General features: G+C 45.0%; 1 protein-coding gene across 3 annotated transcripts in view; it reads right to left on the bottom strand.

Moving 5' to 3' along the window:
• The window catches only part of TMCO6 (transmembrane and coiled-coil domains 6), a 197664-nt gene that overhangs the window by 152083 nt on the left and 18166 nt on the right, over positions 1-27415 (bottom strand). For 2 of the 3 annotated variants that reach the window (XM_078653435.1, XM_078653436.1), the window contains exons 3-6: positions 26413-26531; positions 25295-25401; positions 18946-19129; positions 12357-12461 (exon numbers count right to left, since the gene is read on the bottom strand). In XM_078653435.1, coding sequence (XP_078509561.1) covers positions 12357-12461; positions 18946-19129; positions 25295-25401; positions 26413-26531 — 515 coding nt within the window. The remainder of the gene's footprint in view (positions 1-12356; positions 12462-18945; positions 19130-25294; positions 25402-26412; positions 26532-27415) is intronic. The other variant, XM_078653437.1, reaches the window with a different exon arrangement.

The following is a 27415-nucleotide window of genomic DNA, read 5'->3' as shown; positions in this document are numbered from 1 at the left end:
TGTGTAAAGGAAGAGATTTCTCCTCAGGGATAAATAACTTGAAGGAAAGAAAAGAACAACGTTTTGAATACCAAATGCACTGCTGCTTGGTATTCATGCATACATAAAAATAAAACTGGTGCAATTACACAAGCAAGCTATTTTGAATTAACAAAAGAAGACTATCTATTATTCTAATACCTTCATTAAAAATCTGTTTTACAGCAGATCTGCCTCATGCTTTCCTGGAACCGGGCGCCTTGCATTTTATTGATCATTTGGTATGATATTTATCATGGGAGTGAATACATTGTGTTAGACCTGATGCCAAACTTCCAGTTGACTTAGAAGCTTGGGGTTGCTATGTCAAAGGTTTTAGGACCAGTAGAGAGAAGAGGTGGGGGGACAATTCCACGGGTAGTGAATGATGACCACAGCAGTGTGGGGTAAGGCTGGGTCGGGGTGTGAAGAACTGAATGCATTTGCTGTGTGATATTAACCATGAGGACGGAATAGGTCTTTGATTTCCCTACAGTACTTTATTATTGCAATGCAGCAATTGACATGGGCAGGAGTGGCTCTACTGCGTTTGTACTCCGCCTTGTTGAGTTACTGCTTTTCTGTTCGTTGTCATGTTTTTATAAAATGACTAATAAAAGTTATTTTTAAAAAAGTGAATACATTTCCGTTTTTACATTTGTTCAAATGTTATTAATTCTTCTAGTTAGTAATGTTCCTCATCTGTCATAGAAGTCCCAGTATTTGTACATAAATCTGAACATGACATATACTTCTCTATCTCTTTACTGTTTATTAAACTAATACGTTTAAAATTTGATTTTACTCTGTTCTCAATCCTTCCTCCAAGAAGAACAGGATTTTTCTGAGTGGCAAATGTTTCGCTCCATTTTTATCTTACAAGTATTCACAATATGTTTGTGAGTATCCGACCCACGAGTGCATGATCTTGCCCTTAGCTCGCTTGTAAACTGCACAGGTCTATTGTTTGCTGCTGTATTTAGCTCTTTAATCGCCGTTTTTTATCTATTTGGTTTTTAACATTGGTTATCCTCATAGCGCTGACACTGTGTGTGTATTTTTAACTAGTACTGTTTGAACTTTGCTATACCCCCATAGTAATATCCCCTTCCTACCTTTTTGATCCCTTTTTCGTTTTTCCTTCTTGCACCTAGCACTTTGGAAGCTTTTACTTAGGACTCCGCCCTTAGCGTTCGGCCCCAGCGGTCCCCGGAAGTGAGGCGGGGCCGCATTGCACCGGGGTTGACGCTCTAGCCTTTTGCTCGCCCGCCCGTATTAAACGCTATGATGAGGCATGCGCGCAGCGGACGCGCGCAGCGAGCGCGCCGCATGCGCGCCGAAGGAGCGCCAAAGGAGGGCCCGTCTGTGCCCGTCCGTGCTCTGGCCGGGCACAGGGCCATGACCCCTGGCAGTTTTCCTTCAATTCCTGCCCCCCCTGACGCACTCCGGTACTCATCTGCAGATCTTAGGACTTTAAATGTCCCTGCTTGTGAGTTTGCACATACTTGGGTGGTTTTGGACAGTCGGTCCAGAGTTTGCTCCTGTTGCAACTACCAATTCAATAGCCCTGAACCCCTGGCCCCCCAATCTAGCTATAAAATTAAGAGCTTTCAAGCGGCCCTTATCAATGCCAGATCACTGGTGCGCCACACGGCGGAGGTCTTTGATCTACTAGCAGAAAATGATTTCGATCTGCTTTTTGTTACCGAGACTTGGATGACCGACTCCTGCGCACCAGTAGTTGAGCTGGCTATTCCGCGTGGTTTTAAGATCTGCCGCGCTGACCGCCAACAGGGAAGAGGTGGAGGGGTGGCGGTGATTTATCGGGATCACTGGACTCTCACCTGTGAACACTTAGATGAGCTGGTGGAGGCTGAGCTTCTCCACTTTTGTTTGGAGCTCACTCCGCATTTTACCTTAGGTGGCACGTTAGTTTACCGTCCCCCAGGCTCTGTTGGTAACTTTATCGGATCCCTGGAGGAGGTAATTGTGCCACGAGCTCTACGGTTTCCCCGTTTTCTTTTGCTGGGCGACTTCAACATTCATGAGGATTTAGGGAACACCACTGTAGCTACTCGTCTCAGTGAGACTTTTAGTATGGCCCACCTTACTCAATGGGTGGACGCTCCCACGCACGTGGGAGGTCACGTTCTTGATCTGATCTGCACCAACTTTGACATCAGCATGTTCCCCCCCTTGCCTATGCCGTGGTCTGATCATTGTTTGATTAAGTTCACCTGGCAGCTAGATAAGGACTTGGAAAAAATTCCTTCTCTGGTACATAGGCCACGAATTAACTTGGGGTCACTAACTGAGTCCCTCTCTCGCACCCGCCCGGATCCGACTACGGAAATGGAGGCGGCGGTTGACGCATTCAATCTTTGGATTGCGAACGGCTCCGTCGGATGCGATCGAGACCCTCTCAGCCGTGGTTCACACATGCTCTGCGGGAACAGAAGTCGGTCTGTAAGAAACTAGAGAGAGCATGGAGACATGCCTATTTGCCGGCCGATAAGAAGACTTTACGGGTAGTACAAAAGGACTATTATGCTGCGATTAAGGCGGCTAAAAGCAGGTACTACTCAGACAGAATCGAGAAGGCGGATAACAACAGTAAAGAGATCTTCTCGATTGTCCAAAATTTTTTATCGCCTTGCGCCGCCCAATCTCTGCTTCCTTCATCTGCACCTTGGTGTGAAGAACTGTCCTGTTATTTTACGGACAAAATTAAAAAAATTCAGCTGGACCTGGAAGCGGCTCAAAAGACCTTTTTGACCTCGTCTGCTCACCCTCCGCCTGATAGACGATGTCCAGAGGCCCAGTTTGCTGCCTTCCAGCCAGCATCGGAATCTGACATACGGCAAATCCTGGTGACTTTAAAGTCCGGTTCTCCCTCGGACCCCTGTCCTGCCAGGATTTTGGGAGGGATAGTGGATACTATTGCCCAAGAGGTGACCCAGATCGTCAACCTCTCCCTTTCCACCGCCTTGATTCCGCGAAGCTGGAAGGAGGCAAAGCTGCTCCCGCTGTTAAAAAAGGCTGGTTTAGATACATCAACTCCATCGAGCTACCGGCCTATCTCACTGCTGCCAGCTTTGGCTAAAGTATGTGAGAAGGTGGCTTTCAAACAGTTGGATAATTTTATCGAGTCCTCTCACGCCCTACATCCTGCTCAGTCGGGGTTCAGGGCAGCTTACAGTACCGAGACGGCATTGGTCGAGGTCTCAGAGGCAGTTCGGGAGTGCCTGGACGGGGGCGGCAGAGCGGTCCTGATTTTATTGGACCTCTCTGCTGCCTTCGATACGGTGCCCCATGCCCTGCTTATTGCGAGACTGGGAGCCGTCGGCATTTCTGGACTGGCCCTCGATTGGCTTATATCGTTCCTGAGCGATAGAACTCAGCAGGTCTGGATGCCTCCTCATTCTTCAGCCCCAAAGAGACTGACAACTGGAGTCCCGCAGGGGTCTACGTTGAGCCCTTTATTGTTTAACGTTTATATGACCCCCCTACTTTTTTTGGCGGAACAGCTGGGAGCCAAAATAATGGCCTATGCTGACGACACACAGCTACTTTTCACCTGGCCTAAGGGTGTGTTGGATCCATCAGCTATCCAGCTTTGTTTGTCAGAAGTCTTTCGGTTGCTTGCACAAGTCCAGCTTAAGTGCAATGAAGACAAGTCGGAGGTTTTGTTCTTTGGCACCTTCCCTGTTAACTTCAAGGATCAGATCTGGCCCCCTGACCTACCCTGCCCTAGTGCAATGGGAGGCCCGGCTAAGAACTTGGGGGTCTGGTTCGGCCAGGACCTGAAGTTTTCGGACCATGTAAAAAAATTAACCGGCATCTGCTTTGGCACCCTGAAAACCCTGAGAAGATTTTTCCCTCTCCTCCCCAGGGCTGCTAAGGAAACTGTTCTTCGAGCCCTGATTTTGTCTCGGCTCGATTATGCTAACGCCTTATTTAGCGGCTTGCCTGGGTATATGATTCATCGCCTTCAGGTGATACAAAATGCTGCAGTACGTCTGCTTTTCTCGCTCCCTAGGAGGACGAGTGTGCGGAGCCACTTGCGTAGCCTGCATTGGCTCCCGATACCACACCGCATTTTGTTCAAAATTCTTGTGCTGGCCTTTAGAGCAGCTCATGGTCAAGGTCCGATGTATTTGCAGAGACGATTCTCATTTTATATCCCCAATCGTGCTCTGCGATCGGCCAACCAATGCCAATTGACTGTTCCCAGATATAGATATGCACGCCTGGGAGGCCAATCTATCTCAGTTAAGGCAGCTCATGCTTGGAATGCCCTTCCTCTCCACCTTAGAGCTTCTCCAACCATCACTGTCTTTAAGAAAGATCTCAAGACCCATCTTTTTAATGCCCCGCTATAACAGACTAGATTCAGATTTGTTCACTTATGAGGTCACACTACTCACCGCGCCAGGATACCCTGTGGTAATAGAGCGCGCTATAAAAGTTTTTAAAATAAATAAATAAAAATGTTTGAGATAAGGTACTACGAAAATACACATTCAAAGAAAAGTTTATGTCTACTAGTTTAGATTCACACATTTATTTCACAATAAAGCCCTACAAGTTTTTCTCTGATACAAGTTATCAGAGCAAACCATACAGTTTATGTGCGTGAGGCTGAAGGTGGGAAAAATGCTAAATTCTTTTAAAGTGTTTTTACTAAAGCCCAGGGATGAGTTCAAGCGTTATAGGTACACCTTATTCCACTCAGATCCCAAGCAGAAATCAGGATCTCCAGAAAATGATTTGATAAATAACAATTATCACTCATGGTCTGGAGTGCGGCTTGAGTTACTCTGTAGTTAACATTGTTGCACTGATGTTGCTTAAAGTCATTTAAATTCGCAGCTAAATAATGTATTCATTTAAAACAAACATTGTTTTAAAAACTCAGGTGTAAGAAAAACTATCTTTCTGGTGTGTTTGTGCAGGGATTTTTTGATGTTTAGATTCTAAATAGCTAGAGGATGTAGCCTGTTGGTAGACTCAGGGTGCCAAACAGGCCCAGGTCTTTCCCTTAACATTACAAATATTCTGATATTGGTATGTCTGACGTTTTTGTAAATTAGGGGTCAAGTGTGCACAAACAGAGAAGGGTGTCTGAATTCCAAATGTACACCTGCAAAGCAGATTTCTACACCCACTTTTTGAATGAACCTATGGCATGAGACTAAGAAGCAGCATGAGCTGAAGACCAATAAGCATTTAGCTGGGTCTTGATGTGAAACGTAATAAGTGGACCAAGTTTTTACATAACAAATGCTCACTGTAACTGTGCCTTGCAAAAGGTAAATAGATCTACAAAGTGCTTATATTTGAAATGTATGATGTGCACACATGTAAAAAGGGCAATACAAGCTTAAATGCTACAGTGAACGTTAGGTAAGTAAGTAATCGTTCATTTGTACATGATTAATTACAATCTTTACAAAATTATAAAACATCAGTATATATGTGTAAAAAATCCATTTGTACTTAATCTTATCAAGTTAAAATTGGTTAAGACCAGTTTGTGGTTATCCTCAGAACCTTATAGTGTTCATCAAACGCTCTTAAGTCTTTTTCCTGTTAAATCAAAGAACTTTACAACCTGGCAGTTCAATTTGGTGTTGTTGGGGTTGAAGCACAGTTTAACAGCCTGCCTGCAAGTCCGAACGGCATGTAGTTTGAAGGATGGTCGTAATAAGTTATACCTCAAGTCCTTTAGTTTAGGACAAATGCAAATCGCATGGTTGATGTCCTCCTTGCCGATTTTGCACAGGCGACACTGCTGTGAGGAGTTATTTCTCTCCCAGGGTGGCAGGTGTGGGAGTATAGGGATTACTCCGAGGCATAATTTTAGAAACTTTTCTTTGATTTTTATTTTCATACCAATATTGAGGTATGCTTGTGATTGTATTCTTCCATAATCACCCAGCGTTATCCAGCCATGCGCTCTGTTTGCTAGTTCCTTCGTGTCTTCAATTGCTGAAATGATACATGCTGATTTTTTTGCTACTTTTTTGAAGGACAAGAGATCTATTGAGGTTTCCCAGACGTCGGTCAGGCCTAAAACTTGAAGTGATTCAAGTAAGTAATCTCTGGCGGAAGATTTACGGTGCCGAAGTAGCTCTTCCCATACGTTAGAACTTAAAGAGCCAGTCTCTGCAGTGAACGTCAAGTGAACGGATGCTTGTTAAAATGTAGTTTAGGGACGCTTGTTTTTGTTAGTTACGAAGTAGAAAACTCATTCTCATGGCGTACAAAAAGCATAAGATTTTTAATATAGATATTGCAAATGTGACATTTTATATTTTGTCACAGCTTCAGATTTTAGGATAATTAGTTGTCCTGGTAGCTCAAACCTTTGTATGATGTCATAAACACTTCTGCCTTGTAATGGGGGCCCAAAACATTTGCATGCCTAAAGATGGACCTCACAAATAAAGGAGAAACTGTCACATAAGGAATTTACAGGGGACCAATCGCATAAGGACATTCTGCTGTTGATATGAAGTAAGGGAGAACTGGGACATCTTGCAACCACAGCTAATGTCCAAAGAACCAGTCTTCATAAAAAAAAAAAAACATAACTAGGTTTTAACAAAAGAACTTTGTTGCAAAGGATTCAAACTGTAATTCATTACCTGCATTTTCCCCAAAACCTTTCTTTTAAAACCATTTACTGGTAGGCATTGCTTTGTTTCAGTGCTAACAATGAATACACTGCTGCCACTGATGTCTGTTTTCTTTTTTGAAAATCACAGCCAGTTCATCGGAGTGTGTATATATTTTTTATTTCTAAAGACTGACTTTGGGTAATGGGCAGAACAGCTTCATACAAAATGATTGACTTCCCAAAGCTAATCTACCTCATGGAAAATACCCCCAGGTGTTTTACAGAAAAATAGCCACTTTGCACCACACTTTGCCCTTGGATGGTAAACTAAGTTATCTTTGATGACACAGGAAAGGAGTGGTGCTGGATGTGCACAAGTAGAACCATCCAAATCAGCAGTACAGAGTGAATGGCTTTTCTCTGCATTGCACTGGTGGTTGCTCCCAAACCATGGGAGAAAGAGGCTAAACAAGGGTCTATATGGAGGTCGAATACCTACGAAGCAGTCTGAACCCCTTGAGGGTGCAATACAAGTATGGCACATAACCACATCCTGGCTGGGTTGGAAAGTAATTGTTACTACACGGATAGGCCTATGGGCAGCAAGATCTTTGTGATGTTGGCATTCTAGAAGTCTTTAGGCAGACGGATGTCGTAATGATCTAAAACGTTAAGAAGGCTTAGGTTTTATAGGGGATAAGATCATTCGATTATCCGAGTCTGGATTTGCACTCACACAGTCCCATAACTGAAAGATACAGCGTGGCAAACTGCGTGATATTCGACAAATTTCACCCATGGAAAATAGAACATTAAATGAACCACTGGCCATAAAAGCGACATACAGAATTGATTAGGGAAACCCCTGAAATCCTGAGGTTGAAGAGTTGTTGGGTAAGAGATCTTGGATGGTAGCAGATTGGGAGATGGCCAAGGGGTTCCCTTGACCGTTCTCTTTTAGATCTGGATTTAGACTTATCCAACTTTTAAAATTCTATATAGTGAATATTATACACATGTCCAAATGCTGAAGGTTGGAGGAGTGTTAAGTGTTTGAAAGGCTGAAATGGGGTGGGCATTTTCTATCCATAGTAGCTGAGAACGACCTATAACACTAGAGTGCTAAAGGTTTAGAGATCACTCGTCAACAATTACTGAATCACTAATATGTTTGCATTGTGCAACGAGGGTATGCGGTTCCGTCCCTTCAAATTATGAGAAACGTCTGTGTGAACAGGATTGGCTTTGCTAGGTCAGATATTGCACAACGATGGGGCAGCCAAAGGCCACTGAATTTTGACAGCTGCGGATTGCCCAAGAAATTTACGAAAGTGTGTGGGAGTCAATGGAGTGAACATCGTGAAATCAATTGATGTTCAAGATTATGTGAATCACTGGCATACCTCTGTGCTGAATATTGTACGGAAGATGGGGAGTTGTGATTACATGACAGGTGTGGGACACTACGGTGATTTGTGTAGGATCTTGATTTTATGACATGCGGTTATAACCCAGGATTTCCATTTTGTATCTGTATAACTGACCTAGCATTAGTGTAGTGGAGTATATTTGTATGGGGTATGTGTTATTACTCTTTGCGTCTGTTGTAAAATAATAAACATGTATATTTTTGTTTCAACAAAAATGGACCCCAACTCCTAATCTCTCCATTAGACATACTTCATTTTTGTGAAATTTTAATCAATGAAGTTTGCTATTTTAACCAAATTGGCTTTGGAATTTTATCTGGTTTGTTTCATAATTAAAATGTTATACTAATTTTGTTGTTCAAGTACCACATGCAACTTTCTCTGAGGAAAGCCCAGCAGATTGTGTCATGATACCAACGGCAACGCTCCCAACCTCCCCCCTTCCCTTTCCCCCTCCCTTTCTCCTTCCCTCCCTGCCCCCCCCCTCCACGGAGCTTCCCTTACACCCTACTGCACACGTGAAGACTCCTACGATTGCTACATTACCGACGACATGTCACATTCGGATTACACTCCTCTCCGCACCACCGGCTCCACTCATACATACATGAACACAGTTAGACACCACCTGGTTTATGGTTTTCTATATCTCTGGAATTGTTCTTTATAGTTAGTAGTTTTCAAATGCAATTTTGAATGTGTAATATATTGCCGATGTGAACGACTGAGCTGTTTCTCTGGTCATGGTATACTTTGAGCGCTATATGGAATGAGTCTAGGATATGCAGTTGTAATGCAGAAGTTCCTTGCATCAACATTGGGCCCTTACCACCACTGAACATAAATGTAACATACAACAGCTGGTGCTATACGAATTTGTCATGCTGTTTAACTATGCACCTGTTTAGTTTGCTCTTTCCTGCCATACCTCTACGAGGGTGAGATGATCCACAAAAACTGGGACTCCATACCTTAAGCAACAGCGCCTTTTAATCGCTACCGCTGCATATATGTACTGTTGTATAATGACAAAATGCAATAAACATATTCAAACAAAAAAATTATACCAACGGCAAGTTTGAGATTCTTTTTTGTTTAATGGGCTTTGGATTGTGGTGACTCTGTGTGAGTTCTTCTGCAATGCAAATCAAATGTGAGGTCTTTCACTCCCTTAAAAACCGATTTCCTACACTAGAATATTGTTAATCCCCAAACCACAGGGTGATCCGCAAATGGTTTCATAAGGGAGCAAAAAACAAATCTCAGACGGTTTCTGTCTTTGTACTTAGGCACCCACATGCCAGCCTAAAATCAAATCTAGTATGAAATTAAAATCAGCTTTGATTACATTTCTGCAATCAAATATTGATTATTAGTGAAACAGTGCTATATCCAAATTCACGTTAGGTAAATATTCCACCAATGTAAGTCTATATTGTTACATTTGAATGAGACCAATAAAAAAGACCTCATTTTGATCACTAATTTTCATGACCCCTGCTTTTCATTTCCGGTTAATCAATACACAAATGCCCCTAGACCTAAAAACGGCAGATCTTTTGCATTCTCTGGAACTTGTAAAGAGAAGTGTATGGATTCGGACAATATGCTTGAGCTCTGTGTTGAGAAACCTTGAGAGGCCTAATGGAGGTCACTACACCTTGGATGGCACAAACTGCCTGCTCTATATGTTGCTAGAAGGTCTGCGTGTATTCTACAATATATCGCTGCTAGAAGCTCAGATCTAATGTGGACAAAACTGTAAGCATGCCACTTTAATGTTGTACTTTATAGTTCGCCTTGACCTAACTCTATAACTTCTACTGGGTCACTCCTTTATGGCTCTAGCATGCACTCTACTTCAAATACTGTCCTCTATTGATTTAGTCTACTTCACTTTACAAACTGGCACACATCAGGTATGCAGGACTTTGACAAATCATTCATTCTATCTATTCTTAAATACTGTGTTGGCCAAGTAACAACTATTCATTCAAACCGAGAACTGCAAGTGCTTCCTTCCTCCTATTGTTTCGGACCTGTTTTTGTTGGCTTTAGGACTCTGGGCACTTTACCACTGCTGATCGGTGCTAACGTGCATATGCTCTCTGTGTAAATTGTAATCCTGAATGGTTCTCCATGATTGGCATATTTGAATTACTGGTAAGTCCCTAGTAAAGTGCACTGTGTGTGCCCCGGGCCTGCAAATCAAATGTTACTAGTGGGCCTGCAGTATTGATTGCGCCACCCACGCAAGTAGCCCACTGCAGTGTCTGCGTGTGCAGTATTTAACTGCAATGTCGACCTGCAATCCTTTCCTTACATGTACGTCACCCCTAAAGTAGGCATATGGTACCCGCATGGGCAGGGTGCTGTGTATGGTAAAGGTGGGACATGTACTGGTGTGTTTTACATGTCCTAACATAACATAACGTGTATTTGTAAAGCGCACATATCACACAGGCTAGCGTCTCAGGGCGCTGAATAACAGATGTTTATTGTTACCAAACTCAATGGTACTTATTTTATCGACCTCAGATGGATGAAAGGCTGAGTGGACTCTTCGGGATTTAAACCTGTGACCACGAGGTCGAACACAGGCCCCTAGAGTGGATGCATTAGTCCCCTAAGCCACCAGACCCGGCTCTTGTCCTGATAGTGGAATACTGTGTATTTTGTTTTTCACTATTACATGGACTAGCTCTCCCCATAGGCTATCATTGGAACTAACATTGTACAAGTGTAATTTTCAATTGGGAAAAGAAAGAGATTTGGAGTTTGCGCACTCTGAACTTAGAATTGAATAAAACACCTTTTGGTAAAGGTGGTTTTTAAATTGTGTTTAAAAATACCACTTTTAGAAAGTGTGCATTTTCCTGTTTAACCATCCTGTGTGCCTCTGCCTGCTTGTGGATTCACCGTCTGGTTTTAGACTTACAGGGCGGTTTTTCATTAGCTCCAGACACTCACACTAAGGGAGCTGAGGTGTGCCCAACTTATGCTGATGAGTCATCCTGGGCTAGAGGGGTGGGAGGAGTTGTCACTAGCACCTGAAAAGGCTGTGGCTGCCCTTCACAATGCTATTTCCACCCCCTATAGTGTGACTGGGAGACAGAACTGGTTTTACTGAGCAAGAAAGACTTTCTGAACAAAGACTTTAAAGGAGTATTAGTTAGATCTCAAACCCCAGAACTTTACAACACTTCTAGATCAAGAGGAACCTCTGTCAAGGAGAAGAGCTGAAGAGCTGCAAGGAGGATTACTGCCCCTTTGCTGTGTGTTGCTTTGCTGGGTTGACCTGCAATTGCTGCTTCTGCTTTGGACTGGAAAACAACTAGGCTTTGCTTTGCATCCTGCTTGTGAAGTTTCTCTATGGGCTTGTGTGTGCTTGCCTCCTGTGAAGAAGTCTCAACCACAAAAAAGACTTCCTGTAACTCTGCTGGTACTGCTAGACTCTGCCTTCTGTGAGTCCTACCCTTGTCTGAGGTGCCTACCTTCAGTCAAAGGACTGTAGATGTGGTTTTGCAGCTGATCTGTGTAAGAAGCAACGCAAAGCCTTGCAAAATCTCTCGGAACCAAAGCCGGACGACTCAACGCCTCGCCGAGTACCGCCGCACAGTGCCAGCCTCTCGAAACATACGCTGGGTGAAGCGAAGCCTCGTCACGCAGCCCCCAGCATCATCGGCTGTCGCCAAGTTTTTCCACACATCTCCCACAGACCAGAGTCTTGGATTTTGACGCCTCGCTTCCCCCTACAGTCTTGATTCGACGCATCACATCTCCTGCATGCAGAACTGTCGCATTGCCTCCCACAAGGACTACGGAAATGACGTAATGCTGTGTTTTTTGGCACTTACCACCTCTGTGGCTATTGTGGATTTTGACGCATTTGAGGTACTTTGTGTAAAAATCATGCATCCATAGAGTTCTATGGACATAATTGCTTGAAACCTTTTAAAAGTCCTATTTTAGGTTAATTATCTTGGATTTTTATTGTTTTGGTCTTGTTTGGTTTAGATAAAGATACTTTATTTTTCAAAACTGGTGTGATGTCCATTTGTGGTGTTTTCACTGTTACTGTGTGTATTATGTACAACTAGTTTACACATTGCCGCTGAGATAAGCCTGTCTGCTTGTACCAAGCTACCCAGGGGTGAGCAGGGGTTGTCTAGGTGTGGAACTCTATCCTGACTAGAAGGATGGGTCCCTACTCGGACAGGATGCAAACCACTGGCAACTTTAGACCCCCATTTCTAACACCCTGGAAGAATGATGCAGTAAATTACCTGGATAGAGAGTAAAAGTGCAGGAATTACTCCTTGTGCTAGAAGCGTCCGCCTCACACCTTCACTCATTATTGCCAGGTTACCCAGCGTGTACAGGCACAGCTCCTGAGAACATCAAAAGCATATGCAAGGATTGATACAACTCGTAAACATTCCAACAGCTGAACAACCATTTTTCATGCACGTTAAGCTTCATTATTATCTAAAACGTCCAGCCCGCGCAGAGAGTATAATACAGTTTAGGTTAAGTTCTCATACTTCGCATAATTGCTCCCATTAGCATAAACAACAGACAACATATAACTGCATACACAGTACTTTTAAAAAGTGTGGAATTTATTTTTTGGTTTTACATAGTGCCAACATTCACAGGGTACTTCAGAGAAAACTCAATCATTACAATGCCATTAATTAGTGCCAATGAGCTGGAAAATAACATCTCTTCTGAAACCTGCACTTTGGAAATGATCTGTAGCATCTCACAGAGTGACAGTAATTTCTTTTAGCATTCTTCAGTGGTGAGTAATGTGTATTTAAAAAGAAATCCTGTGCAACGTCTGCAATTGATAAAAACGTGTAACTAATCATTGAGAGAACGGTGCACTTAGCTGATGCCACCCTGATAATGAAAGTGCTCCACTTCTCCAGAGCAAGGGAAGTTTTTAGGTCGAGGTAATATCCGGTCTGCCGAAGGCAGAACCGGAAGTACCAAGATTTAATGTTTCTTAGTGTGGACTATTTGTCCCGCCTCTGTTTTTGCCTCTCTCCCATTGGCTGGCTTCCTAAACGGAGGCCAGCCATTGGAGGAGAGAGCTGTCCCTCCGAATAGGCTCCGTCCTTTTCGGATTTGGAGGTGTGTTCGGTGTTCTTCTTTCCACTTTTAGGCCACGCCCATTCTGACAATACCGAACACGCCCCCAATCCGAAAAATTTGGAACGTTGTGTCCGCCATTATTTGTTTTGTCTTCCCATGAGGATCGTCTCGCTTTCTCCGTGATGCAAGGACCGGCAGGTAAGCCATATTGTTTTTGCTTACATTCTCTCTTTTTTGTGTTTGCTTTCTGTGTTTCCCTGTGTTCTGTTAGCTGTTTGTCCCGTCCCATGTGTCCTGTTTGTCCCGTCCGATTTGTCAGCGTCACCATCCCGTCGTGTATGGCCCCCTTTTCCCAGTGTGCCCGTGAGCTCCATTTGCAGTAGTGGCCGTCCCGCTTTCTCCGTGATGCAAGGACCGGCAGGTAAGCCATTTTGTATTTTTTGCATTCATTTTCTCTTTTTGTGTTTGCTTTCTATGTTTCCCTGTGATTCTCTCTTTTTGTGTTTGCTTTCTGTGTTTCCCTGTGAGCTGTTTGTCCCGTCCTATTTGTCTTCCCGGTCTGTCTGTCTGTCCGTGTCCTGTGCGCTCCGTTTGCAGTAGTGGCTTTCCCGCTTTCTCCGTGATGCAAGCTTTCTATGTTTCCCTGTGTCCTGTGAGCTGTTTGTCCCGTCCGATTTGTTAGCGTCACTATCCCGTCGTGTATGGACCCCTTTTCCCGGTGTGCCCGTGTCCTGTGAGCTCTGTTTGCAGTTGTGGCTGTCCGGCTTTCTCCGTGATGCAAGGACCGGCAGGTAAGCCATTTTGTATTTTTTGCTTACATTTTGTCTTTTTGTGTTTGCTTTCTATGATTCCCTGTGTCCTGTGAGCTGTTTGTCCCGTCCGATTTGTCTTCGTCACCATCCCGTCGTGTATGGACCCCTTTTCCCGGTGTGCCAGGTAAGCCATTTGGTCTTTAATTTTTTTTATGCTTTGAGACGAAAGTGTTTTTCTCTTCCCCCACACCACTCTCTTCCCCCACACCACTCTCTTCCCCCACACCACTCTTCCCCCACACCACTCTTCCCCACACCACTCTCTTCCCCCACACCACTCTCTTCCCCCACACCACTCTCTTCCCCCACACCTCTCACTACGTCACTCTCTCTCCCTAACTCTCTCACTAACACTCTCACTACATCTCTATCTCTCACTACCTCACTATCTCTCACTACCACTCACTATACTACACTCTCTCACTAACTCTCTAACTCACTACTCAACTCTCTTTCTCACCGCAACACAATATCACTACAACAGTAACTATCTCTCACTCTAACACACTACTCAAAATTCACTTTCTCTCTATCTCACTACCTCTCTATCACTACATCACTCTAGCTATTTCTCTCACTCTCACTACCTCACTATATCACCACACTCTCAAAAAATAACGACATCACTCTCACTACCTCACAACTTCACTCTCTCTTTCTAAATTACTAATTCACTCTATCTCACTACCTCACTCTCAAATACACTAAGTCACTTACACTCTCTTTCACTACCTCACTATCTCACTACATCACTCTGTTTCTATCTTAATACCTCACAACATCACTAACACTCACTACTTCACTCTCTCTTTCAATACATCAATCTTTCACTATCCCACTACCTCACAACATCACTCTCCATCACTACCTCACTCTCTATCTACCTCACTCTCTCACTACATCACTCACTCTCTATTTCAATACCTCTCTATCTCGCTACCTTACTCTCTCTCTCTGCTAATGCAATATGTCTAATGCAATATGTAACACATATGCAAACACTTAAGCTATTAACAATAGAAATGACAATAACATTTACTTAGGGATAACAAAATAAAATAAAATAATAATAAGAAATGCCAATAGCTCTACCTATAATACTGCCTAGACCATTGCATTGTAAATGCTTGTTTAATCATGATTGCTGAAGCACTGAATTTGGAGCGTTGACCCAGTAGGAAGAGTTGTACACAGTATCACTTATTATGTTTCAAGTGGGTTTTTCGTAGTCATCTCTGACGCCATTTTCAGTTAAATCTGGAATTACAGTGGACTAAGGTATTTGTGTATAAAGTCAATCACAGCCAGGTGACAGCACCGCCACCAGTACTAAAACACCTACAGCACCCCACAAACCTTGGTCGAGGAACTACAGCATGGCAACAGGTCGTGATTTGATAAGGCACAAGAAGCTGAGGCCCATTTCTCAAACATTTTTGGCTCTGTAAACAAATTATCAGGCTACCTATCACAACTTTTTTTATATATATATATTGTAAACTTGAGAGGGTTTTACAACAAACAGATTACACCTACCATGTGCTGTAAAGTGTAAACACTGGACATGATGGTAATCTGACAAATCACAGCCCTGCTTCTCGCCAGCACAGTCCGTTATTATGAGATTTAAACTCCAGAAAGCACAGGTATAAATTATATCGATGAACACCTCCTTTGACCAATGCCCACCTTTAGCTTAATGATGTTCACAAATAAGGGCTTCCTGTCTTTGACTGACGGTGGCATATTTAGCGTAGCCGTGCCTTAGATAATGAATGGATTCCGAGATTTAAGTAATCTTGATGGTGAAAAAAGTCGGATATTCTCATAGAAATGGGTTGTACATAGATCAACATGTCTCTTGATTCTAAAACGTAATCCTTCAATAACGGGCTTCAGGGTCTCGGTGTAATGTGTAGGTGCTCATGAAGAATACAAATGTAGTACTGCTTATTATAGTGGGGATTACCTGTCAGTATTTTGAAATTGTCATCATTTAAGAAACAATGCTGAACAACAATTAAGTTCTTGTTATGCTACACACGTCACTCGATGTAAAACCAATAAACCCTTTGTCTTCAGAGAGATTAAAAGAGAAGAGAGTTGTTGAAGCCTGCGGGGTATTAACACCTTTTACTACACAGCACGGGTAAACACCAGTTATGCATTGGTGACTTTGAGAATAAAGTGGTAATATTCTTGGAGCAGGACTAGATGGAAAAAAACTTGTGCTGCCACAACGAATCAAAGAATATCCAAACAGGGAACGTATTAACCGAGTACGCAACAACTGCAAGTGCCTTTAGGTGACGAGTTCAATTTGTGAAGAATGGAGTCAAGCGAAATACATCCGGCTAAGTTATCCATCAGAAGAAAACTGTTTTTAGGTCGAGCAGACGTACTCTCAATGCGTGAGCATTGAGAGTGTCTGCTACAGACCTAATGTGACCCGTATTCAGGAGAGTGGACACGACTCAGACGCGCGCTTTTGCAGTCTCAGTTTTGACCGCGGGAGCGCGCGTCTGAGCCGCGCTTGCGCAGAGTAACTCACAGCCAGCCCCCACCCCTCTGCATGCACGCATACACACAGGCGGGCGCTCACACACACACGCTGCCGCCCCCCACCCACCCCTCTGCATACACACAGACACGCAAGCACGGAGCCCCACTCACCGGACACATCCAGCCCCCACCCCTCTGCATGCACGCACGCACACACAGGCGCGCGCGCGTACACACACACATACACACGCTGCAGCCCCACTCACCGGGACTTCTACTCCGCAGGACTCTTCCGACGTCAACGGGCACAGGGACACCGGCACTCCGCTCCTTGGCTTCCCGGGCGGACGCCGGCTGCACGCAGGGCTCTCCTCTCTCTGCACCGGAGCCATGCGCCAGCCACTGCAGCCTGCCTCCTGGGAAGCTCCGGTCGCGTGTCCGGCCCCGCCCCCGTCCCAACAAAGGTTGCCTGGCTTCCTGTTGAAGCCGGGCTGCTGCGGTGAGTTTGCGTTTTAACCCTTTCCTGTCTGTAGACACATCACCCTGGGCACCGCGTCAGCACATAGGACTTCGATATGTGTAAAAGTTGTGTTTTATTTTATTCGCCCGCTTTTCTGTGCTGACACTTCCTTGTTATTTTACTGTAAAAGGCATACTGTGCAGTGGCTATTGACCTTGCATGATTCTGGGATGCAACTATGATGCTCTCTTCTGGCAGTCAGAATTAGTTTCTTTTGTTCACAGGTCAGTACAGCAGTCAAGAAAAATAAAATGCATTATGTTTAATTATAGCCACTCCTAAATAAAATCGCTAAGGCTCGCATTTCGAGTAGCAAAAGCAGTTACCATTACTGCCGTGATTCTGATCGCCAGGAACGCCGTGTATGTTTAGTTTTTTTTTCCCTCTTAACCTGGAGAGTAATCTCTAAGTTAAAGTCTGTAAAGTCTGTAGGAGAATTTGGGGATGTGATAAGGGACTAACGAGCCTCGAGAGAATCACATTGAAATATCTTTAGTAGTTTGCATACTAATGTTCAGGCATAATAAAGCAAAACCGGAAACTGCTCGAAGACCTTCAGCAGTAGCTTATGCATGCTAATAACAAATGCCCCATACAGCTGCCACAAGCACACAGTCCATGAGCGTCCAAGTGATACTTGATGAAAAATGTCTTAACAGGTAATGGGGGAGCTGTTTAGCCAAAGTCCTTATTTGCTGGATTCATTGTCCGATGGTAATTTTAATTGGAAGCCATGGAATGTAATCCAGCCCTACAACTCACTGACTCTCCCACCCACTCACTGACTCTCCCACCCACTCACTGACTCTCCCACCCACTCACTGACTCTCCCACCCACTCACTGACTCTCCCACTCACTCACTGACTCTCCCACCTACTCACTGACTCTCCCACCCACTCACTGACTCTCCCACCCACTCACTCTCCCACCCACTCACTCTCCCACCCACTCACTGACTCTCCCACCCACTCACTGACTCTCCCACCCACCCACTCACTCTCCCACCCACTCACTGACTCTCCCTCCCACCCACCCACTCACTCTCCCACCCACTCACTGACTCTCCCACCCACCCACTCACTGACTCTCCCACCCACTCTCCCACTGTCCCGCTCTCCCACTCTCAACACAACACATATTGCATTACAAATGCAATAGGTGTCACATTTGCAAAAGTTTAAGCTATTGGGATTGTAAATAACAATGCTATTAATGTATCCATTTTCAAAACCAACACATACAAAAATATTGTCATTTACAATGCCAATAGCTCAAACTTTCCTAATGCGAGACCTATTGCATTGCAAATGCTTGTTTAGACATATTGCCTCTTAATTGATATGAGTTAAAGAATTTCTAGACCGGATTTAAAAAAGTTTGTGTTTTGTTTGGCAACTTCATTCGCACATGTGCGCTGTTTTGCAAATAATGACTCCTGCCCTGGACTGAGGGAATGATCCTAGGTACCTTAAGGCCTGGGATCACTATTCAGCTGGAGAGAGGAAAAGAGGCAAGGAACATGTGACACGCAAGTATCGTACATGCACAGGAAAGTTCCAACGGATGGGCATAAAATAAACATCATGCGACTGCTGTGAACATATAAACCTGCAATATATCTGGGACACGACCACTTAACAGGGCACACTGTTCCAATCTGCGACCATTATTGGGTGCGCCTTGTGCAGACCCTAAAAAAGCATTTTCAATTCAATAGGTCTCACATTTGCATCTGCGGCCAGTATAGTGAAAAAGAAAGTGTAAGCTGGAATCCAAAAAGTAGGTGCAAACGGCTGCTACAGTTTATGGGCACTCAAGCAATCCTATTGCTGTACATTAGCAGTAGGCATCTCCTCTGCTTATGCTGTCAACATGCATTCTAAATATCACATAAGGCTGAATCATTGTGAATCATTGTGAAAAAAATAAGCAAATATTACTGTGAGTGCTACGCTGTGTCCTGAAAGGTAGGTCAGGAGATAGGAAGTTGCTGGTATACACGCCTCAGAGACAGAGGGGTCATCAGACTGAGAAAGTTCATGTAAACACCGAGCTGCTTCCAACCGGATATCTGCCATGTTGCCGGTGAACAGACCAACAAGAGCTCGCATGCTTCTGGGGATCCTGCAAAGAGGAAACAAAGGCTGTTGACCATGGAGAAGAGGCATCTTAACGCATCAATGCCAACACCTCCCAAGTCCCTGAATCAACTCTTACTGTATAATTTACAGAAAATGAAAATTCAAAACTCGCCAATGTGTGCATGTTGTTTGAAGGCACTGGAATCAGACATTTGTCCCTCTTTCTCTGTTTTTGGAGAGGGAAACAGAAGCCAGCAATGCACAGTTGGTGAAGTGAGAGTGCATTCTTGATTCAAATTAAGCTGCTCAGTAAAACAAATAATTTTAAAACCAGGAGTGCACCATAAAGCAATTAAAAATTTGAATTTTAAACATAAACCAGAAACAAAGTAAAGAATGAACAATTAAAAAAAAAAAAAAACAATATCAGTTGCTAAAATAATAATCTGTTATCTGAAACCTAAAAGCTGTTTTACATTGGGTGTCACTGCCTAAATCACTAACGCTAAGCACCAAAATAGGCACAGAAAACTGTCAAAAAGGACAAAGAAAAGCAGCCATTTCTATAGAAGGATCAGACATTGCTGCCAAGGTTTCAGATTGCTATGTGTAACATTTTCAAAATGTTGGTGTAATTATGAGTGACATTTCAACGACTATGAGTGACACTCTTCCTAGTGAGCAAAATCAAGCAATGAAGTCTAGTCCCCCTGCCAGTATAAAAATTAGAAATATCACCCAAAGCCATTACACAGTCCTGATGTCATCTGTCACTCAGCACAACCATCCCCTGCCACAGATCACCTAGTGATTAGTAAGGCCTCATCCCACTTTGACGCCAGTAAGTAGTGACCCAGACCAAGGAAAGGATGTGCACACATTATACCCTTGAAGTTCCAAGACTATGCAAGTTGGCAAAACAACCTCATGAAAATCTTACAGTTTCAATAGCAATGGTAAGTGATATAGTGAATCCAAATATGGACGCCCGTCCGTCTTGGTCTAGGACACAAGCCACGTCTCACTGTCCATGCCGGGAGACAGAAAAGCATTTGGGTTTCCACCTTGTTCCATCAGAGAGACCAACCATCATGGCCGCTGCTTCGACTGAGCTGCCCGCTGCTAAGAGGAGATGAGCTGGCTGCCCTTCCCCCCGCCGGCCGCCACCTACCTTACCTGGACTCAACCCATGTGTTGTTCGTTCTGCGATTCCCTGTGTCCATGGCACGCACCGATCGGTGTTTCTCGTGAGGTGGGATCTGAGGTCGCACTCTGACTGCTCACGGGCGTCCCGCCCGGATATCGGCGGAAGAGCCTTTCTGTGCTGGAAACAGTCATCGGGTTGGTGGGGCCCCAGCCAGACCGGAGCACCTGCGGCATCTGGTGTCTTTCAGTGTGCTCCCAAGGTACTGTTCATTTTAAATGCTTGCCGGCAGTGACCGTTGGTCAGTTCAGCAGCCGTGATCACTGCCTGACCTTGTGATGGTGGCACTCCCCTCCGTATTTGTGCTGAACGTTCTGCATTTCGAGCACTGGTCAGGGCAATCTGCTTCAAGCTGTTTTTGATATGTGCTTTCCACGGCGGCTGTCTTCTACCGCTGACGGACATTAAGATGCCCCTCGACATCCCTGATCTCACTCTTGGCACTGCCTGACAAGATGGCGGCAATTGAATGTATCGGGGAAAAATTCCTCCCTACAACCTCACACTGTGATCTATATACACAAGCATCTGGTAGGTTGGGCATGTCTACCACACGATGTCTGGACACCTCATCAAGGCTACAGTCATGGACACCTCATCGAGGCTGCAGTCAGATTTCCCCCACCTCTACAGCAGACAGGGTTGGGTTTCTACTGCCGAACTTCTCTTGACGACTTGAGAGACATTGGTCCAGGTGGTACCGATTTCCAGCAGCCTTCGTTCCTCTTGGTCCTGTGCCTGCCTTCCCCAACCAGTCCTGCTCCAGGAGGTTGGTTTTTGCTCCTTCGATTTTTTTTTGGGGCGCTCATTTTCTGGTGATCTGCCATTTTGTGCCGAGGTTGTTGAGGACTGTGGTTCCGTGCACTCTACCTTGATTGCCTTTGACCGGTTCCTCAATCACTGCTTATCGCTGGTCCACGCCTTTGGCCGCCTGCCCGTCCATTGCCCTGGGATGGCCCCCACTTGGACGCTCTCTCCCCTCCAGACTTGATTTTCCACTTATGGGGCTCCCTTGTCTCACCCCCTCCTTATGGTCCCCCAACTTTGCCGAGATAACCCAACGCAGTGATTGAATTTGACGCTGGACTTAATGACTATGTGACTCCACCTGTGCTATTGTCCCTTTCACTCTTTTTGGGCCTTCATGATGTACTGTTCCTCCACTGCCGGTCTGCCAGAACTGACCTGCTTCCCAGCCCCTTTTTTCAACTCCCCTCCCCCTTTCCCCACATCCTCTATTGGGACATGTTATTCTATGTTTGACTAGGCTACTGTATCTAATGTAACTTTGCAAAACTGTCATCTTTATTTTTTCTGACCGCTGAGACCTGAGCTACATGACTGATGCCCGGCGGAGCAGCTAGACAGCTATAGAGGAGATTGGCCTGGGCGCACCCCCTCGACCATCACCTACCCAGACGGACATTGGGCACAGTTCTTCTCGTCTCCCTGCTGTGTCTCCTTTCCTCCCCCTCACCGGTCTCCTTTCCTCCCCCCCTGACCTTTGCCCTCACCTGTCCGGGCCCTTAGTCCCCACCCTGTTTATCTGTGAATTTCCCCTCGTCAATTGAGATCTAGCTATTTTGTCTGATGCCTGATGGAGCTACCTGGTTTAGCTATAGGGAGATGGGCCGTGGATTCCCTCCTTGGTCGTCACCTACCCAGTCGTTCTTTAGTCAGACTTCCTTTCGTCTCTCCTTGTTGTCTCTTCCCTTATCCTCCCTTTCTCACCTCCCCTGCCCCTCCACTACCTTTCTCTCTCCTTTCTCTCCTCTCCTAATTGTATTGCCTATTTTTGATGTATTGTGTAATTGTTGATCTTTTTCTGTTACACTGTTGATTCTCATGTAAAGCGCTCTGATACCTTCGGGTCTAGCAAGCGCTATATAAAACTCTTTAAATAAATAAAAATAAATAAATAAATAAAATGTGCGAGAGGGCCCTTCATCCAGGCCAGTGAGTTACAACACTCACAAACGACAGTCTCCTGAGCACCCATCCACTCGGACTTCAGCCGGTGATGCAGCGGCAGCTGCCTTGGTCACGTGGCACAGTGCTGCCAAATTTAACACTTCTCTGACACATTGACAGCATACTGTCACACTCTGTGGTTGCTGGTCTGCAACTTACTTGGGACAGCTTCACACTACTTGATGCCTTAGTTGGCAATATTACATTATCACCGCCGGCGGCGGCCACAATTATAGTAGATTTAAGCCACCGTCACAGTGCGGCTGCCCGGCCGGTCCTGCGCAAGCAACAACAGCGCTGCGAGCTGAGCACCACCATCATTGGAGCACGCACTTAAACTCCCCGCAGCAGCCAGCACATGACGTCCCCCCCACAGCACCATGTATGACGAGGATTAAATTAAAAAAATCAGGATAACCTTACTGCAACACATGACACGGTTCCTACAGACAACCTAAGTGCCTCTATTCCTATGGCTCAGGATAAACTATTAGCATTTCTCCCCCAACAACTAAGAAAGTGGAAGTGGCCTTTGTCAATTGCAAATCAGGCTCCCCCCTAGACCCTTCCCCGCACCATATCATGAGGAAGCTAGAAACCACTCTGAGCTCCATCTACCATGAGCTTTTCACCACCTCCTTGGATACAGGATTAGTGCCTCTTACATGAAAAAGGGCTAACGTCATGCCTCTATTGAAAAAGCCCAACGCTAACCCAGAAATACTTTCCAATTTTAGACCAATATCCCTGCTCCCAGGAGCCTCTAAGATACTAGAAAATACAGTTAATGTTCAGCTAATGTCGTTCCTAGAAATTTCCAACCTTCTACACCCCTAACAATTCAGCTTCAGACCCCAGCATAGCACTGAATCTGCACTGATGGACATAATTAACTCCATTAAATACACAGAAGACACCAGACAAAATGCCGCCCTGATCCTCCTGGATCACTAGGCAGCATGTGACACGATTGTGCATGAAATTCTGTTTAATCGCCTCACCGCTATTGGGGTGGAGGGCAAGACCTTAGCCTGGCTAGAATCCTTTATAAAAGACAGGGAACAAGTGGTCTGGCTCAAACCATTCCGCTCTCTATCAAAATCAGTCAAATAAGGCATTCCCCAGGGTTCGACCCTGAGCCCCACTCTTTAACCCGTTGACCGCGGTGTGAATTCCGCACACGTCCACCGTAACGTCAGACGCCAGGGGCGGTCCGACGCACGCAAAGGGGTAATATATATATATATATATATGATCCCATTGGGTCACCTCATAGAGTCCTTCGGCATCCAGGTAGTCTCCTAAGTGGATGACACCCAACTGCTGCATACATATAACAAAAATTACCTTGAGGCCAAGGGAAATTTTGGAGCCTGCGTGATGGCAGTATTATGCTGGCTCAAATGCAATGCTCGACAATGCAACCCTGACAAGACGAGGTCTTGTTATTTTGACCTGACCCCAAGCAGGGCTGGCTAGGGGGTCTGTCCTTTCCGTTGCATGGCTCCCAACTCAAATGACAAAGTGAGGAATCTAGGGGTCTTAGTGGGAAATCAGTTAACCCTCAAGTCTCCGATCTCAGCGGTGGTCAAAAATTCTTGCTCTTTCTTGCTGCATCCTCCGAATTTTGAGGAAATTGATTAAACTGTTTCCCTGGAATGTCCCAAAAAAACGTGGTAAAGGCCCTGATTCTATCTAGACTGGACTATGCAAATGTGCTGTCTATAGGACTGCCAGAGTACCTCAATCAATCAATCAGTAATTTATAGAGCATGCTATTCACCCGCGAGGGTCTCAAGGCGCTGGGGGGGTGGGGGAGAAGCGGGGGGGTGGGGTTAAGAAGAGTTTTGTTGATTCCGGTGTAGAGGGCGTGCCGTAGTCCAGTCTGCTGGTAATGAGTGCGTGGGTGACGGTCTTTCTGCAGTCGGGGGGATCTATTTGAAGTTCTTACGAAGGATGCAGAGGCAGTTGAAGCTGGTGGAGGCGATGGCGTTGATCTGGTGGTTCATGGAGAGGGAGGAGTCGAGGATGATGCTGAGGTTCCGAGTGTGGTCAGTCGGGGGAGGAGTTGAGGATGATGCTGAGGTTCCGAGTGTGGTCAGTCGGGGAGAGCGGGCTCCCGAGGGCGGAGGGCCACCAGGTGTTGTCCCAGGCAGAGGTGCAGGGCCCGAGGATGAGGAACTCGGTCTTCTCTAAGTTGAGCTTCAAACAGCTGTCCTTCATCCAGGCAGCTACGTTTCTCATTCCTTCTTGGAAGCGGAGTCTGGTGATTTGTGGGTTCTTGGTGAGGGAGAGGATGAGTTGGGTGTCGTCGGCGTAGGATACGATGCTAAGCCCGTGCTGTCTAAAGATGGCGGCGATGGGGGCCATGTAGATGTTGAAGAGCATCGGGCTTAGTGAAGATCCTTGGGGGGACCGGACACAGACTACAAAAAATCCAGAATATGGTAATTCGCCTACTGTATAAGCTCCCTAAGCACTCCTTACTAGTCACTAAAGTAAACCGCTACATTGGGTGCCAGTAAAGAAGAGTATCATCTTAAAGCACTAACAGTAGCACACTTGGCCTATAACAAAAAGGGCCGGGCCTATTTGCTAGAAAGGGTGACCAAATATTGGCCTCATAGAGCACTACGCTCTCAATCCGCTCACCTCCTATCCATTCCACGCATATAAAAGAAAAGGAGGGGTAGATCAGCCTGCTCACTACTGGCAGCCAAACTTTGGAATGACCTGCTGCTTCCCCTCAGATGCCTTTCTGACACAAAAGCATTTTGTAAGCAACTGAAAACCCACCTGCTCAAAGACTAGTCAATCATGAGCATAGATATGTGCTTCTTGCCTAGTGCCGGGACACTCACGGAGTAGCCGTGCGCTTTATAAATTCCTCATTCATTCATCAAACGCTGGCTTTCGTCGTGAGATATTTAAAGACTATGAAAAAGTATAAAAGTAATGCATCTTAGGGATGTGGAAGCCAGTTTGGTTAGCATGGTTGTCGTTTCAGAGGGCATCATACAAATGAACTCTTACCTTACGAAGTTCTGCTGTCCTTCTCTGAACTGCAGACACTTTCGAAGGCGAGTCAAGGACTTCATTCGATCTTGTCCATGCTGGACATCCTTGAGAAGCTGGTCAACCTTAAGGAAAACAAATGAATGCGAAGAGTCAGATGTAATAATGGTTTTTGGAGTTTCAAAATCTACTATGAGCTAATCTGCAGGCTTTGAAAATGCAAAATCTGAAACTGCAATGTACTAAAGAAGCACTGCAGGTGGCAACTGGCTTTGTGACTCACAATATTCATATTACAAGCCCTCGAAAATTATCAGCAAAGGAGAGCGGGGAAAGTCCACTGTCTTACTACTCACAAGTATGTCTTCAATCTATTGGGACTGCTTCAGGCACCTTGTAAACCACATACCGGCTTCCGTTAGATATCCATTAGTAAAGAGAATACAATCCATGAGAGACAGGTCTCACTATGTGAATGTACATTGGGGGCATTTAGGGGTTGTGGAGGCAGACAGAAATCCATGGGAACTCTGAAAGCTTTCTCCATTGTCCCTTGACATAGTCACATTTTATTACAGTATACCCTTTGCTCCGAAGCAGGGACTGCAATGATAGAATTTTATGAATACAGGGACAGAAGACTGCTGCTCATCCACGCAGGGGTTCATTCCTACATTTGCAGCCATTCGCAAGGATCCGCTGAGGGAATCATGCCTCTTCAAGACTGGTGAGGCAGGATTCTGTCAATTCTTGCAAATGTCATTTTTAGGCTGTACTGGACCCAACACAAAACTAAAAAAGATGGAGTCACATCGCACTGTCTGGACGTAGATTTATTTATTTTTAATTTTGGTGTATTTAAAATTACTGGTGAACATGCAAACTAACAGGATTGCATGCAAACAGAGTATAACAGAACTACTGCCACAATGTTCTTTGGTACTGCTAGAATATACTCCTAATTTAAAGCTGCATATTGGGCTTACATTCAAATATCATTGTGTTCTCTTGTCGGGCAGGAACACGTTTGGTGTTCTCAAACCTATTTCCTAGTCATCTAAGAGGTGAGGTTTAGGAAGCCAATCGATCAAATCTAGTGCACAAAATAACAGAAAAGAAGTTTTTAACACACAAACCTGAAACTGGGAGAGAGACTCGTCTGCGAATGACGTGCCATCGGGTTGTTCTTGTTCCTGGATGTCTCGCACCAGCCTTTTACTGATCAGATGTTGTTCCCTCCGCGCCTTTCTCAGGGCTGCAACAGAGGACATGAACCCTGCTCAGTTCTGTTACCACCTCAATTACATAGCCCTCTTCAGCAGACCCACAAAGAGAACAGCTGAATATTTGAAGAGCTCATGTAAATCAAAAATAATTGTTGCACGTTTGCTGGAATTCCTAGATGTCACTAATGCTGCGTCTAATATTACATTTGCTATGGTTTCAAAAGGATAAGATGTGTAACAAAATCCCTTAGAATTACATGGGTGAAGCATTCAGAGTGAAACTTTTGCACATTTAACACAGTCTAAAACATCCTGAACAGAGAACAGACTGCATGGGATGATGAGTGGTATCCACACTTGCGTTACGCACTGACTTTTGAAACAAGATCCTTCCTATGGTAGAAATAGTTAGTACTTCTTAGATTGAGACAGTGGCGCAACAAAACTTAAGGGGCCTCCTGCAAAGTACAAGGAGTGCACTCAACCCACTCCCACACCCAGTCAGGAGCTCTCAGGCAGAGGCCCACCACCCAACCACAGTGCTTAAGGCAGCCTCGTGGAGCCAGTGGGCCCCTCCACACCGTATGACTAATGTTACACCACTGCTTAAATACTCATAAATGCAGGAGCTTAACATATTTCGCTCTTTCCCAGATCTGACTGAGGCACACATGCCTTCACCCCCCATTAATTAATTAATTAAAGTAACATGTGTAAATCCATGTAGAAAGACAGCAGAAAGTGTATACCCTTCTGATTATTGTCTGGGAATGACTGCCTACAACGAATTGCGATTGGCCACACCATGCTACCCAGGGACCACTGAGGTCACCCTTAGATTTTGTTCAGCTGATGGATACCCGGGTATGAAGTCTGCATGCAGGGCGTGGCCTATTTGGCCACCCTCTACACA

The sequence above is a fragment of the Lissotriton helveticus genome, chromosome 7 (assembly GCF_964261635.1).
Source record: "Lissotriton helveticus chromosome 7, aLisHel1.1, whole genome shotgun sequence".
Lineage (NCBI taxonomy): Eukaryota > Metazoa > Chordata > Amphibia > Caudata > Salamandridae > Lissotriton > Lissotriton helveticus.
Note: the sequence above shows the minus strand (reverse complement) of the source record. Positions and strands in the feature narration are given on the sequence as shown.